The following is a 15,141-nucleotide window of genomic DNA, read 5'->3' as shown; positions in this document are numbered from 1 at the left end:
TATGAAACGAATACAAGTGTCAGAACAGTTAAAACAGTCTTTCTTGCAGCCTTTGTATATCACACCACAGATGTTTTAACGTGGGGTTTGCTGCAAAACTGTCAGTGGACTGTATATACACAGATGTTTGGTGCCTTCATACTAACAAAACCGCTCCTGCCTCTTGAATCCGAAGGGTGCAGACCTCCAGGCCAAACCAGATGCCAAGATGACACAGCCTGCTAATATGGTGCAGTTGCTCACAGTAAGACAAAAACCATGTCGTTTTAAATGGTCTACAGCGCTGTTGGTTCTGAGAGCTGTCTTTGTCTGACTCTTTTTTTTTTTTTTCTTTGTGCCGTTAATTCAGAAATACCCTATTGTGTGGCAAGGCCTTCTGGCACTGAAGAACGACACAGCTGCAGTCCAGTTGCATTTTGTCTGTGGCAACAAAGCTCTGGCTCATCGATCCCTGCCTCTACAAGAAGGAGGCGCGCTTCTAAGGATAGTCCAGAGAATGAGACTGGAGGCTTCACAGCTGGAGAGTGTAGCAAGAAGAATGACAGTATGTGCATTTTTGTCTTACTCCCAACTAATCCGTTTTCTGTTCCATAAAATTCAGTCTTGCCCACATGAACCTTTTTCGCCTCTGCAGGGGGACAGTGATTTCTGCCTTCTCCTCGCTCTGCCCTGTGGACGTGATCAAGACGATGTCCTAAACCAAACTCAAGCTCTTAAGGCTGCATTCATCAACTACTTGCAGGCGAAGTTGGCTGCCGGTATCATCAATATCCCCAACCCAGGTTCCAATCAGGTGAGACATGACACTATATGTGTGAGGGTTCGGTAGTTTGTTTCGACTCAAAAAGCACATCAGGTCCCTGAACTGTGTGTTTTTACAGCACTCAAATACACGCATTCAAACATTTAATATCAACTCAAACAGTCATCAGGGAGCCTCATCCGCCATTCTAGACGTGCTGGAAATAAAATAGTGTGATTTCCTTTTTGCATTGTACACTACGTCTGAGCAGGATACTCTGGATTACTTCCAGCTGTGAAAACATTGTTAGTGGGGAGTCTCCTGTAGTGGAGTGGACCCGTAAACAGCACCTACAAGGGTAGTTTGGTTGACCAGAGACCAGGCAGTGAGACTGAGAACAACATTGTAGTGTTGACTCCCTGTATGAATGTGGCAGTTTATTCTGACTCAAAACACTGAGAAAGTTGACATTACCGTACAGCTTTTGCCCGACCTCCACAGTGTCTGTGATTAACGGCTGTTAACCCGAACAGGAGTCCTGTCCAGCTAATCATTACAAATCAAACTCTTTTCAAGAAGGACGGTCACAAGAAATGCATCTCCTGATAAAGCTCGTAGACCGTCCCTTCGATCCGAAGTCATTGTTTAGTCCTCATGTCACTCAGACACACTCACGCCGTTTGTGCAACTGATGTCGGCTTTTGTTTTTCCAGCCCGCTTATGTGCTTCAGATCTTCCCGCCCTGCGAGTTTTCAGAGAGCCACTTGTCGCAGCTCGCCCCCGACCTTCTGAACAGGATCTCCAGCATCTCGCCACACCTCATGATTGTCATCACCTCTGTGTAACTGTCACTGCTGGGACCCGTCCTATCAACAGACGTTCTCACCGATGAGCCTCAGGAAACCAGAGGAATATAATATTTTTTCCCACCCCAGGACACAATGGGGAATGTGTAGGATGTACCCTATCAATCAACACTTTTTGCTTTTTTTTTCCACCCCCTCAGTTTTTTTTTTTCTTCTTCTTCTTTTGTTTCTCCTGTCTGGTATATTTGTCCTTCTCAAAAGAACTCAGGGATGGAACAAACCAGAATGAGTCTTACTTGACCATTTCTCTGCTGTATCTCTATTTATTGAAGTTTTATTTTATCATTCGGAGATGCTCTGAAGAAAGAAAAATCAGGATGTTTGCTGAATAAGACTTAGTGACCTATCTGGATGGCCTGTTTCCTACATTTGTCTTTTGTCATCTCCATTTCTTCACAGGAGGATCATAGCAGCTGTTGTACCTTTAATGGCTGAAAAGACATTTCGACTTGTAATTTTAAAAACGATTATGTACAGGCTTCCTCACTCTGGCTTTCTTTAGAGGAGGAAGAATTAACTTGTAAATCTTTGGAGACCCTGTTGAGGACCATGTTCATTTAGCCGCTCCTTTAATTCCACCAACTCTGCTCATTTTCTCACACTACTGAAGCAGTCGCACCTCTGGCACCTGCCTTTGCATTGAACAAGCTACAGTATGATTTGGGAGTTTTTGAATACGGGACTTTGTAAATATTTTAAATATTTAAACGTCAACGGAACTTGGAAGACTTAAGAGACTTTAACTCTGGGACATAACACAGTGTGGAAATTTCGATGGATCCTTAATTTTTGGGTGTAAATACTTGTAACACAAGAAGGTTGGCAAACTCTTGGGAGTCTGCTGAAGGCACTTCATATTTTGTAACTCGAATAAAAACAAACTCCAGAAAACATGAATTTTTAAGATGATGCTTTATTTTTATACTCTCTGTAATCCTGAAGGCAAACGGTGGTAAGTCAGTTTTCATGCCGTTTGAGGGTTTGAACAAACCAGAGGAAGGGGGACTGCTAACAGATTGCTAAAGTTTCCTGATTGCAAAGGAAAAATGCTACATTGGCTCGTGTAGTAATCAAGAAGGGAATTTAGCAGTGCTATAACGCCAGTGGAGCTGTGCCAGCTGCATAGCTCTTTAAAACACTCGTGACATCTTGTTTTACGGTGTACGGGGTATTCATCGAAAAATTAGCTTTTGAAAGCTAAAATATATTTGAACTTATAGCAGAAAGTGGCTCTGCCCTGTTGAAGTGTACCAGAAAGCCGTGTACTATATGACCACGCCTTGATTTGTCATTTCCGCTTCTTAAAAGGCTAATCGGACCCACAAAGGTCGAGTACGACGGGTTGTTGAGGTCGTAGCAAACGCTATGCGTTGTCACGGATGTTGACGTTGCTTGGCTCGTCTGGCACATCTTTCACATGACGCAAAGCTTGAATCTTTTTATCCCGGTACAGAGTCGCTCAAGTCTTACATTTATTTACCCGAAGGGGGCGATTGTTGCCGCTACGACGACTGATTTAAAAAAAAAAAAAAAGCTAGATTTCCCGCTACGTGGTATTCTAGTGTTTCAAGTCGTCACTGGAGCCAAACAACGCCACCAGCTGGTCCTCGTACTGGGAGATGTTCCTCTTCATGATGTCCATGCAGGGTCCCAGCAAGCGCTCAAAAGCCTGGATGTCAATTACTGGAAGAAAAAAAAAACACATTGTGATTTGTCTTTTACTATTGAAGGCCTTTATTTTCCTGATTGAGAGCCTAAAGCACTTTATCGTTAACTGAAATTTCTTTTTATGTGTCCCTCGTCTGCTCCTCAGCCAAAACGGGATGATACAAGATAAAAAAAAACCAAAAAAAAAAACCAATGTCTTAGTTAATTGAACAAAAACAGAACCGACACAAATGATCGTTCGGTTTGTGAAACCGCCAACGTCACAGAGTCCGCTCTGCTGTGATTGGTGCATCTGTGGATTCAGGCTGCCTGTGCTACAATTTGACCTCGTTATCAGCTTGGTGAAAAAAAAAATTGATTTGTTTGACAATGAATGTTTTTCCTCTTTCAGTGTTGGATATTGGTGATGAAATCTCTTTTTTTTAAGCTGTTCTGTTACTGACACTCTTGTATCCAAAAAAAAGAAGAAAAAAAAGGTCAAGTCACTGTTCGAAATGCAAAAAACACGATTCAGTGATGTCAGAAATATTGAAATCCTGCATTTATTTGGAAGTAGTACCAATGTGTTCTATCAAATGTTCAAACTGATTCATTTTGTTTAGAAAAAAAAGGAATAAATGCTTGCTTTGAATTTTGTATCTGGGGGAAAGATCTCACCAACAAATGACGTTACCTGGTAACGGCTCAGTAAAATGATTTACTATTGAAAAAAATCATCCCAGAGAGGTTGAACAGTAAATGAATGAATACTAATAATATTGGAGGAGGGGGGGCATGAAAACAATACTGACTGGCACTCGGCTTTGGGCCCTCAGGCAGCGCTGCATAGAACACAGACCTGGCTCTAATGGAAATCTGACAATCCATTGTCGGTGAATACAGCTCAGAGCTGTATCCATGTGTGTATATGAACATATATACTGTATATTATATATATTGAAATACAGTCTTCTTGTGGCCTCAGTTCATTCATTTCATTGAGATAAAGTGGAAAGGTGTCCTGTGGAGAATCAAACTTTGAAATTCTTTATGGATATTGTTGCCTCTCAGTGTAAAAGCTTTCAAAAGTCAACCTCTATCAATACTGACTAAACAGCGTTTGGAGCAAGCTATGTACGACAGTTTTTTCACAAAAGGCCTTTCTAATCCCAGTAAATCAACATAATTATTTGCTGTTTTGGGACAATAAAATAAATAATTGAATCACTATGTAAGGAAACATAGTTTGCTTTGATAACAGCTGTAAACGTTAGATTTAGAGTCCAGGGTTACGGAAGGCAATATGCTGAAGATTAATCATCACAAAGACAGAAAAACAAAGGTTGTGTCTGTAAAAAAAAAAATATTAATATTAATTTAATATATATATTAATATAAATCAACTTTCATGTGTTGTCTCGCATTTAGTAATCGACAAGTTTTAAAATCAAATCGACAGTATTTTAGCACCGAAGTGGTGCAGAGAGCTGAAATCCATGAAAAACGCGACATACCTAAACATTTGGTTTCTCCCACGGCATAGACTGATGCTGCCCGAGGTTTGCTGGTCACCAGCGCCAGCTCCCCGAAGTACTGACCCCTGGAGCAACGAGCCACTTCCACCTCTGAGTTATTCTGCTGGCCCGACTTCGTCTGTAGCAACGCAAAAAGTCATGTCATTTGATAAAGTTGATATTCTAGTGACGGCGACTGACCAGATATTTGCTTTTCGCGCGGTACTTACTTTGGTTTTGATCATTATCTTCACCTCTCCCGATTCCACAATGTAGAAACAATCGGCCTTCTCACCCTGTGTGCAGCAGAGATGCTTCGATCAGGACACATACAGATGAGCAGAAAGCAACGAGTCGAACACCACCGTACCTGTGTTATTATGCGCTCCCCGTCTTTGAACACTCGTGCTCCCAGAACATCAACAATCTTCATCCTCTCAGAGAGCTGCAAATGAAGCGGGACACAGGTGATACAGAGCTGAAGTTCGGGGTCACTGCAGTCACGTGTGAACGGGATTTTTCAGTTTGTCTCAAACCTCCAGAGACTTCAGAAGAGGAACACACTCTATGAAGGCCTCATACATCCTCCTCTTCTTCGCGTTGTTTTTCACAATCAGCCTGTGAAATGTTGCTCGATCCTAGAGAGAGAGAGAGAGATGTAACTCCTTTTGTTCGTTTCGCTGGACCGCAGCAGGCAGCATGCTTCACACACAGGTCTCACACTCACCAGCCCCCACAGCGAGCCCTCCTGCGTCGCCACGATTGTGGCAGCTCGCGGCGTGTTGTACATCAGAGCCAGCTCTCCGAAGCTCCCCTTGTTGTTATACTTTCCGACACACACGCTCGCCCCACCCTTCTGCACAAAGATGTCATACACGCCTCTGGAAAAGGTGAGACGCGGAGGAGAAGTCGGTCTAATGTCCGACACAACCTCAGGGAAATTAAATATTACAAAGAAAAAAAAACTGTTTTACTCACTTCTCTATGACATAGAAATTATCACCATCATCTCCCTGGTCTATGATGTGCTCCTGAGGTTTGACCAACACCTCAAACATGGCATCCAAAACCTCAGAGAACTGCTCCTGTACGACGTTTAGAGAAGCAGGCAAAAGTTTATTTGCAGCGCACATATTAAGAAAAGTCACGAGCGCTCATTCAAAAGACCCAACAGCAGGAGCAGACCGCAGGTTTTCTGGAAGTTTGCTTGAAAAGTTGTAAAAGCTTTATAATTTTCTATATTTTTGCTATAAGTTTCCCTAAAACATCAGCAAACCACCGAAAAATAAAAATATCCAATTATATTTGTTTGTCTAATTTAGAATTCATGAATCCGTGAGTTGTCCCGGTTCACTTGCAGCAAAGTAAGCCAAAACCATGATACTTCCACCCCCGTGCTTTACGGATGATGTTTGTTGTTCAACAGGGACAGTGCGCCGTACATATTGTATCAGATCCAGCAAAAAGATTCCTCAGGAATCCTCTGTTTGTGAAACACTTGAATCAGATCTGATCTTTCATCACAACAGGACACCCTGGCACTTGATTTTATATTAAGATTTAAAAGTTAAATAAACGAATAAAGCATACAACTTCTCTTTACATCTCATGTAGGATTTGTGTGGGGAAAAAAACATTTGATGTTTTAGGTATTTTATGCAGGAATATAGAGGGTTTTACAGGGTTCACAAACTTTCGAGCACCGCCTCTTCCTGTTTATCTTCGACTGAGGAAACAGACCCAAGAGGGCTGCTTCTACAAATCTAACAGGCGACCGCCTCTTTCTGCCCCTCCTTTCACGCCTCGTACCTTCTCCAGAGTTTTGAACAGTAGAATGTCTTTGCACGCATCCTGAAGCCGCCCACGCTGCTCGGCCGTTTTGGGATGCACCACCTGGGGCTCCGTGTCATCGTCTTTGTCATCATCGGGGTTGTAGGCCTCCGCGCAAACTGCAGCAGAGCAAACATCACATCACAGTACTGTACCTTTCTGCCAGCGCCACTTCATGTCCGTCACACTTAAACCTTCCGCTTACTGACCTGCGACTCTGCGACATCTACCAGGGATGGGCTCTGCAGAGAGTCAGAGGTCAGCATTACACACTGGCAGGGCTGATAAGGCATGAGGGAGCGTGTCATGCCACACTGTCACAGCTACTCGGAAGTGATTTTTGCGGTGCGATGTTACTCACGGACGGCGTCCTTCTCCTCCTCTTCCTCGTCGTCCTCTTTGGGTTTCTTTGGAATAGTTTTGGCCCCCTGTTGCTCCGGTGTGGCGCTGCTTTTCTTGGCTCGCTGGTCATTCTTTTGGCTCTCCAGAACGCGCGTAAAGTGCTGCACAGCAAACTCGACCAAGTTCGGAGGCCGGCGACGAAGCACCTCCACCGTGTATCCCTGCAGCAGCTCTTTCAAGCCCGCCGGTACCTCCACACCACTCATGGCTCAGGTTCAGAGGTCAGGCGCTGAACTCTCACTGTCAAACCTCTAGAAGTCCTCCATCTATACCGAGTTAAGTCTTTAAAGGCCGAAATACCTCAGCATCGTCAGCAATGAATGATACAAAGATCTGATTCACATTCTGCCTTTCTGAATAATCGTCACAGAACAGAATGACTCCTCCTCCCCCCTCTCCCACTCTCCACTTTATTGATGTCTTTATTTAGCACAGTCTCTCGGAAAGTATTGACCCAAACTTTTTCACATCATCCGTAATTAAAGGCTCTCCAATGGTTTACATATCAGATAGAAACGACCCCCTCAGAGCAGTTTTAACCGTTTATCTTGAACGTCTGACTCGTGTTAACGTCTGGCACCATCAGACAGGAGATTTCAATTTGAATTCTTATATAAGGAAACCAGATAATGAAAAGGAAACTTTGTATTGGGCTATGGAGTTCAATTTTTTGGAAAACTCGGTTAACGTTTTTATTTGAAATGTTAAAAGATACATAAATCTCAGTATGAATCTTTCAGCTGCGGCAGACAAAAATGGCAGCCGGTTACACTTAAAGGGTAAAAAAACATAAACCTAACTTTTCCTGAGTCAAAACACGGGTCATGATGATCTAATGCCTGAGTTAATTCAGGATAAATCATGACCTCCTGTTGCTCACCATGAACTCACGATCAACTCTGGTTTTATGTAATTACTTCATGCTTAAAAAACCCCCAAAAATCACTATTTAATTCATGTTAATTCACTGTTACTTAATAAATTAACTGACATGCCACCAAAAAGAAAAATGTGCGCGTTCGTCACATTGTTCATTCGACAAAAACTAAGCCAAAATGCAGAAAAATTGTGTGAAAAACTAAGTATAGGAGTCCAGAGGGTAAGTAGCACCCAGGTGCAGATAATCAAATGCACTCGATTAACTGATCAACAGCAAATGTGAGCACATCCACAAAAGCAAAGGATTTTCTGTAGTTTGCTGGTCTGGAGCAGCAATGCCGAGGAGGAAAGACATCAGCAACGATCTTAGAGAGGCAACTGTTGCTGCCATCAATCTGGGGAGGTTTATGAAGCCATTTCCATGTATACTAAAGCATTGTAGCGTCAAATATGATGTCATCTATCCAACAGCTAAAGGTTGGCTGAAAACGATTCATACAACGGGACAATGATGCCAAACGCAGCAGCAAATCTACAACAGATTGTCTGAAATAAAAACTAATCAAGGTGTTGCAATGACACGGACAAAGTCCAGATCTTAACCCGATTATTGTCCTGTGGCTGTGGATAAATAAATGCTGCAAACCTTAATGAACTGAGGCAACGTTGTAAAGAGGACTAAAGTTGTTCCACAGCAGTGACTGATAACATCATAGAGAAAATGAGTGCTTGAAAGTTATTGCTGCTAAAGGTCTTTGTCCCAGCAGTTGAATCACGGGTTGCTGCTTCTGACCCAATTTTCCTGCCTTTGGTGTCACATGTTGTTTTTCCATCCGATTTATCTCTTTTAAGATCTGTTAAGGACCAGATGGTTTTTCTTTTATCACGTCCTAAATGTGATATAATACGATGTGTTACCTAAAAACCTTAGAATGGAGGGAGGCTGCACTTTCTCACAAGACCATAATATCCCTGAAGGACTGTGTTTTTCCAGTGTTCATACCTTTAATAAAGAAACGCCTCCGGTGGTTCTTGTTATTTTCAGAGGTCTTTAGATGAGAGCATGAATCCTTCTTGTGGCAAGTTTACAGATTAAAAGAAGAATTAAAAAGATTTCCTAGATGTTTTAATGTCAAATGTTGTAACTTCACTGCTTTAAAGCACGCTACCGTTGTTTTTAAAGCCTCTCTGTTATACGTCAATTACTGCGAACAAGAAGACAAACGTGTGGAAAAGTGAGTTTCTACAGATGGATTCCTTTAATTTTCTTTTTACATGTTGACATTCTAACACCGTTTGATCCCTCATGATGGTCACTCTCGTGATTTTCGATCGGATGAACGCAAAGTCCAGTGTCAGTGGTCACTGAGCGGGTACAGAAGTGTACGGGATGCAGACAACTCAAGGGCGTGTATTGCTGAGAGACTGACTATCAAAGTGCAAGAGAACGCACCTTTTCCCTGATAAGAACACCAGCTCGCACATAACAAAAGGTAAGGCACAGCATGTGAACCTCACTCCTTTTCTAATTAAAAAGAAGACATAAAACAAGCGGGAAACAAGTAAAACTAAAGGAGTGAGAACATTCGACTGTCTCTCTGTTTGTGGGTGTGTACTGGCACTGCTACGGAGTCATCGCGACATGTCTTCACTGAACTCTCTGCAGGTCTGAACATCCATGTATCTACAGAACCCCGACGCTCCGACAATCATCAAGCACAATATTAGAAATCAAAAATTAGAATCTCATAATTTCATTTGATCTGTGTGTGTGTGTGTGTGTGTGTGTGTGTGCGTTTCAGGTAATTCCCAGACGAGGCGTCTCCACGCTTCCATCACAGATTCGGAGCGAGCCAGTTCAGAAACTTCATTGCCAGCTCAAATCCTAAGAAACAAGCCTGAAAACAAAGGACAAAGACACAGGTGACTGACAAAATGTTCAACAGATTCCCGCCTTTTGGAGGTTTTGAATAGTCTTTCTACTGATAACAAGCAGCAGTTCTCATAAAGCATTTCTTAACTCCAATATAACCTGAAGAACAAGTTAACTAAAAACACTTAATCGTCATTTTATAGCCTTCTCCTGCATTGTGGGCATCAGCCGACTTGAGTTCTCGGCAGAAGCCTGTGACAGGGTTGGATTACTTAAAAAAAAGTCCATTACCTGACCTTTTCTAATAAAGACTGCAATCAGGCTCGTTTAACCTTAAGCTTATCTGAAAAGTTAAATATCTCTGGGCACACAAAACTTTTTTCCCTTCAACAACTGCACAAAAAAATCTGAAAAATGAAATCTCCTCCTCATCTTTCCCCAGCTTTAAAGAGTTTTGTGCTGTCGGACATGATTTCTATTGAGGATCTTGTTAGTCTTTGAAAAGGGAATAATAATGTAGAGTTAACTCTGATTTTCTGGTAGAATAGTGTTTCGTGGCTTCCAGAGGCTGATTAATAAAACGGCCGACATGCCATCTGCACATCTGTTTCTCCCTCCTGATCATCTCCACACCAGGTTACATCTTGTGCAGTCTGCGTCTCATCCGTTGCAGATAAGGCAGGCGTTGCCAGTCCTCCGCCCTGATGTAGTTTTTGTGTAAGTAGATAAGTATTTTGGCCTCTCCTTTTCAACCCTACCATTTCGCTCCATTTGCTCTAAACTTACGGAGCAGATCGCTTGCTACTTCAGTTCTTGGGCTTTGTTTTGGTTCGAGTAAGAATGAAAACTGCATTTAATGCATTTCAAACGTTCCCTCGCGACACCTCAATCACACATTATGCGAGAGATGTTTCTACACACACATTCATCCCTGAACCTTCTTCATCACCCCTTCAAACTGAATGCCACTGCACGTCCAGATGTTCATCCAGCTGCTCTAAAAGGGTCGCAGCGTCTCTGAGCTGAGGGATAAGTGATGCACACTCACGGCGTTTGCGGGGAAAGCTCTGAGCATGACAGCGCTGAAGCCTTTATACAGAGAAGAAACACCCTCCTCCCTGATCAGCTCCCGCAGAACATCTCGGAAGCCGTTTGGATACTTTCCCTCTGGAGCTGAAACAGAGAGAGACACCGCTTCAGAGAGAAGAATCTCTAGATCTAAGGCTGGAAACTAAAAGGCAATGGGAAACTCAGCTTCTGAAGCACTGCGGCGTCACTATTTCTATATATTTCAGCTAATCATAGTCATAACAGATGTGGAGCAAACAGATTACGTTCATATAAACAATATATTTTTTCTTTTTCCCCCCCCATATAAGCAAACCTGTTTGGAAGCGAGACTTCAGTACGTCAGGTGGAATTGCAACAGCCCAGTTAAAGATCCCGGCCATTCCTCCAGCGAACAGCACACTGGGAACACTGAGCTCATCGTGGCTGTGGGGAGAAACAACAGGTCCAGCTGCTCAGAGACCTTTATGGAAGAGGCTGTAAAAACTGCGATGAAGAGTAAAAGCCCACCTTTTTCCCGCTGGCGTGAGGAGGTTCTTCAGCCACTCGTAAGACATGAAGTACATCCCACTGGCCGGCACATCTGCATTATACAGAAGAAATAAATACGTGAGCAGCAAGATTTTCATTATAACTTCAGAAATATCTGAAATATAGTTCCATTTAACTGATCTACAGAATAATTATAAGGATAAACGTGAGAATGATGTGATTCTTACTTAATGTGCAAATTCCACTGATGAACAACGGTGATGTTCTTTACATTAACAGAGACACTAAGACATCATGAAAACATCTTGGAACTACTACTGGAACTCAGAAGTAACTGTGGCAAATTATTGATTCACCAGGTGTTAGTCGGCAGTCTATAAAGCAGCTGATAAAAGCAACACAACTCCAGGAGTCCAAAGTAGGCTGCACCCCGCAGGCTGTTAAACCTACAGTGACCCTCTTTACTGCTGCTGCACCGACTTTAACAGCAACTGAGTTCCTCAGCGTTGAGCTCCTTTGCCTACATTGCCCATAATGCAAATCAACTGCCCACATCTGGAGTTTCAGGTGTGCCGTGTCTGTCGTGGCTGACGAGACTTAAACTGAGATGAAGAGTGTGGTGGAAAAAAATGATGATGATGATCCAAGCACTGTTCAGGTGAAAAGCACTCTGGCAGGTTTATTGAATAGTTCTTGTACAAGAGAGAGCAAAGGTTTCAACACGGAGCACCTGTGTCAGAGTGTGGCTCGGACCTATAATTTCAGTGCATGTCGTATTATACACGAACACAAGAGAGAGAGGGAAAAAAAGTCCAAGCTAACTTCTTCTTATCTCTGGTTGGCCTTAATGAGCCGGTGTAGGTACCAGATGTGCTCGGGTTACCAGATCTGCTCGGGGCCCTGCGCCTATTGGCTGGACGTTGGCACGATGACGTAAGGGAATGTGATTGGGAATGTGATTGGGAATGTGATTGGGAATGTGATTGGGAATGTGATTGGGAATGTGATTGGGAATGTGATTGGGAATGTGATTGGGAATGTGATTGGGAATGTGATTGGGAATGTGATTGGTCCGGACAATTTACTGAAGAGGTAAAAAAAAACCAACCTATTGAAGTCGTTTTCGCGGCTCTTCGTAGGAAACATGGACGGCTTTTACAAAGAAATCCAGCATTATCTTTCGAAAGGGACTTCACCCCCGAGCACATCCGATTCTTATGAAATGGGACGCAATGTAGTTTGTAATAAAGTTGGAGTTTCTATTAAATAACCTCATATTGGCAAAAAATACTTCATTCATAAAATGTAAATAGTGGGGTAAACGTAAACCCAAACAGGCGCAGGGCCCCCGAGCAGATCTGGTAACCCGAGCACATCTGGTACCTACCTTTGTGGAGTGTGCAAAACAGAATGAATAGTAAATAAAAGGAACGATTTACTGGAATATCTTGTGCCTGAGAAAGTAAGACCACGTCTCAAAGTAATGTTAACATGTTGAGACACAAGCATAAGGCTAATTCAAATTTCCCATTGCGACAGCTACAGAGATTTGGAGTGTTCACCTCGAAGTAATGCTGACTCGATGGGCATCGCGCAATCTGAAATAAATACTAATAATAAAAAAAAAAAAAAAGGCTGAAAAGACGCACCTCTCATGAGAGTCAGAGCTGTGCCTTTGTAGACTCCTCTGATTCCAGATTCTCTGTACAGCTGTTTGATGCAGTCCATGGGTCCTGCGTACTTCACCTCTCCTGAGGCTGCCTGAATCTGCCAGAGCACAGAGAACACATGCTTTGTTTTTACGGCTTTCCTTTTGGAAATGACAAGCTCTGCAGTGTTTCAACAACTCTATCAAAAGTAGGCTGAGTCCCATTTGTGGAATTCACCATGTAGTTCGCATTAAAAACCTCTGACCTGTAGGAGACATTTGATGCGCTCTCCTGGAGCCATGATGGCTGTGGTGAAAATGCCCGACAACATCCCGGCAGCATACAGCTGCGGATACCTGCGGGAGACAAGACCAAGAAGCTGACGCACGGCAGAGCCTTTTCCTGCAGAGCGTCTGAGACGATGACGTCACAACATGACCACCTACAACAGAGCAGTCACCTACGTGAGGATATCATTTGGGGTTTTCTGTTGTAGTTTCTTGCCTAGCCCAAATCCAAAGAAACAGACAGCAAACATGGGTGTGACTCCGATTATTGGGGCGGCCATTCCCTTATAGAGTCCTTTGACACCCTGTATGTGAACATGACGATGAGAAAACATCAGTGTGAGGAGAAGGGGGGGGGGGGGTTTGGACGATAGTTTATGTTAGAGATTGTAGCAGCATGTCTACTCACCTCTTTGGCTAAAGTCTTTTTAAAACAGTCTATGGTACCGGCATACGCAAGGGTCTCTCCAGGTTTAGGTTTAGATTGAGTTTGTAATCGCACCTGAAAGAAAAAGGATGCCAGCTATAAGGTTTACATTTCCACACAAGCTGATCGCACAAAAGTAGCTTTTAATTATGCAGTTAGTCCATTAAACTAAACTAACTCCAACATTACAAGGCATAATCGACAACATCAGGGCAAGTCAGGGTTGGTAATATCAAAACTCACCTCAATGATTGCACTGGAGGCTGCTATTGTTAATAAACGGGATCATAGAATGATGTGATGTTTCGGCCGTGCAAAATAGATTAAATTATAGGAAACATCCTGTAAGTATATAATAGGACTTCTCTTATGTTTTGTTTTCTCTCCTTTAACCAATATAGTAAATAAATTGTGTCTAGTCTTTGTTTTATCATTCCTGATTCCTAATAACTCCTCACAGGCTTTCATTAGAAGCACTGCTGATCTGAGACATAGATCTCATTAACTGTTCCGTCCAACAACAGAAAACTGATCGACACTTCAAAATAATCCCTTATTCCAATACAAGAGCATAAGGTCATCAGCTCGTGATGCATTTGCCATTTGGCTCAATGCCACATGGATGTCAGACAAAGCTAGTGACCAGTCGGAAGGAGCATTCAACAGCTCATCAGACCAGAAATGCAACTTGCAATGAATGCTGATCCTTGACACTTTTATGTCTCAGTTGTGTTCAACCCTTGATTTTCTGGCCAGTTATTGGAGAGTTATGACCAACGCATGTGCTGGGCAAGAAAAATAAACTTGCCAGCTCACTGTATTGCAGAAATTTGGAAACCACCTCAAACGCATCTTTATGATTCAATTAGAACTTATTTCCGGAATTTGCTGGCAAACATATCCTCAGTTAGTTGATACTGGTCGATGTATTAGTCAGGAGTAAAGACCACAGGTGGTGCTCCAGGTGAGCACTCCACCTGAGCAGCAATGACTCATGTGACACCCTGAATGTGTGTCAAAGGGCTGCAGCAGCTGCGCTCACACACTGTACCCGGAAGGTATTTGTTTATTATGTCATCAAGCAACACTTTGACAAATCCGGACACACAACGCGCAACAATAATTACTTTAATGGTGTCCAGTGGGTGTCCAGCAAAGACGAGGCAAACCCCTCCAAAACCTCCAGCGAAGAAGTTCTTCAGCGGACTGATCGGCTGCGGCTGTTTGGCCATTTTTACTTTCCGCCACGCTGAAGGAAGAAAAATACGAAAGCAGCGACTGAGTGAGACCGAGAGCAAAAAACAGAGACACGACAAGAAGGTACAGACAGTACAAGTAAGATTTCACCTTTTTTCAGAGAGACGACTGTGTGAGCTGTGGCTGTCACTGCGGTCTGCAGGACCTTTAACCCAATTATTCACCCGGACCGATCTGACTGCAACACAGCTCTACTCCGACACGTCTC

General features: G+C 43.0%; 2 protein-coding genes across 6 annotated transcripts in view; one reads left to right on the top strand and one right to left on the bottom strand.

Annotated features, from left to right (window-relative positions):
- The window catches only part of LOC140303401 (msx2-interacting protein), a 17,282-nt gene extending 14,777 nt beyond the window's left edge, over positions 1 to 2,505 (top strand). For all 4 annotated transcript variants that reach the window (XM_072382157.1, XM_072382156.1, XM_072382159.1 and 1 more), the window contains 4 exons: positions 176 to 244; positions 350 to 544; positions 635 to 793; positions 1,456 to 2,505. In XM_072382157.1, the coding sequence (XP_072238258.1) occupies positions 176 to 244; positions 350 to 544; positions 635 to 793; positions 1,456 to 1,587 (555 nt within the window). In that variant the 3' untranslated portion in view covers positions 1,588 to 2,505. The remainder of the gene's footprint in view (positions 1 to 175; positions 245 to 349; positions 545 to 634; positions 794 to 1,455) is intronic.
- On the bottom strand, positions 2,506 to 15,141 carry slc25a20 (solute carrier family 25 member 20). Of its 2 annotated transcripts, XM_072382162.1 has the most exons (18): positions 15,024 to 15,141; positions 14,804 to 14,925; positions 13,659 to 13,751; positions 13,427 to 13,554; positions 13,228 to 13,318; positions 12,963 to 13,080; positions 11,332 to 11,404; positions 7,435 to 7,437; positions 6,961 to 7,202; positions 6,809 to 6,841; positions 6,579 to 6,718; positions 5,748 to 5,854; positions 5,497 to 5,650; positions 5,306 to 5,407; positions 5,140 to 5,214; positions 5,000 to 5,065; positions 4,770 to 4,908; positions 2,506 to 3,291 (listed from the first exon to the last, which is right to left on the bottom strand). In XM_072382162.1, exons 2-18 carry the CDS (start codon positions 14,906 to 14,908, stop codon positions 3,167 to 3,169), a joined length of 1,794 nt encoding a protein of 597 aa, XP_072238263.1. In that variant the 5' UTR covers positions 14,909 to 14,925; positions 15,024 to 15,141; the 3' UTR covers positions 2,506 to 3,166. The 2 variants fall into 2 exon arrangements, with proteins under 2 accessions (XP_072238263.1, XP_072238262.1); XM_072382161.1 differs by lacking the exons at positions 2,506 to 3,291; positions 4,770 to 4,908; positions 5,000 to 5,065; ... (6 more) ...; positions 6,961 to 7,202; positions 7,435 to 7,437 and adding exons at positions 9,117 to 9,778; positions 10,802 to 10,926; positions 11,138 to 11,247 and having other exon boundaries at positions 15,024 to 15,129.

This window comes from Leuresthes tenuis, unplaced genomic scaffold (assembly GCF_036924035.1).
Source record: "Leuresthes tenuis unplaced genomic scaffold, fLeuTen1.0.hap1 SCAF_3, whole genome shotgun sequence".
In the NCBI taxonomy this organism is placed as follows: domain Eukaryota; kingdom Metazoa; phylum Chordata; class Actinopteri; order Atheriniformes; family Atherinopsidae; genus Leuresthes; species Leuresthes tenuis.
The sequence above is the reverse complement of the archived record's forward strand: the minus strand, read 5'-3'. Positions and strand labels throughout refer to the sequence as shown.

Coding starts and splice junctions, on each gene's coding strand:
- slc25a20 (XM_072382162.1), bottom strand. CDS start 14,908: ATGGCCAAACAGCCGCAGCCGATCAGTCCGCTGAAGAACTTCTTCGCT. Junction 11,405..12,962: donor AGCTCTGACTCTCATGAGAG/GTGCGTCTTTTC, acceptor TGTATAATGCAG/ATGTGCCGGCCAGTGGGATG. Junction 4,909..4,999: donor AGATAATGATCAAAACCAAA/GTAAGTACCGCG, acceptor GCGTTGCTACAG/ACGAAGTCGGGCCAGCAGAA.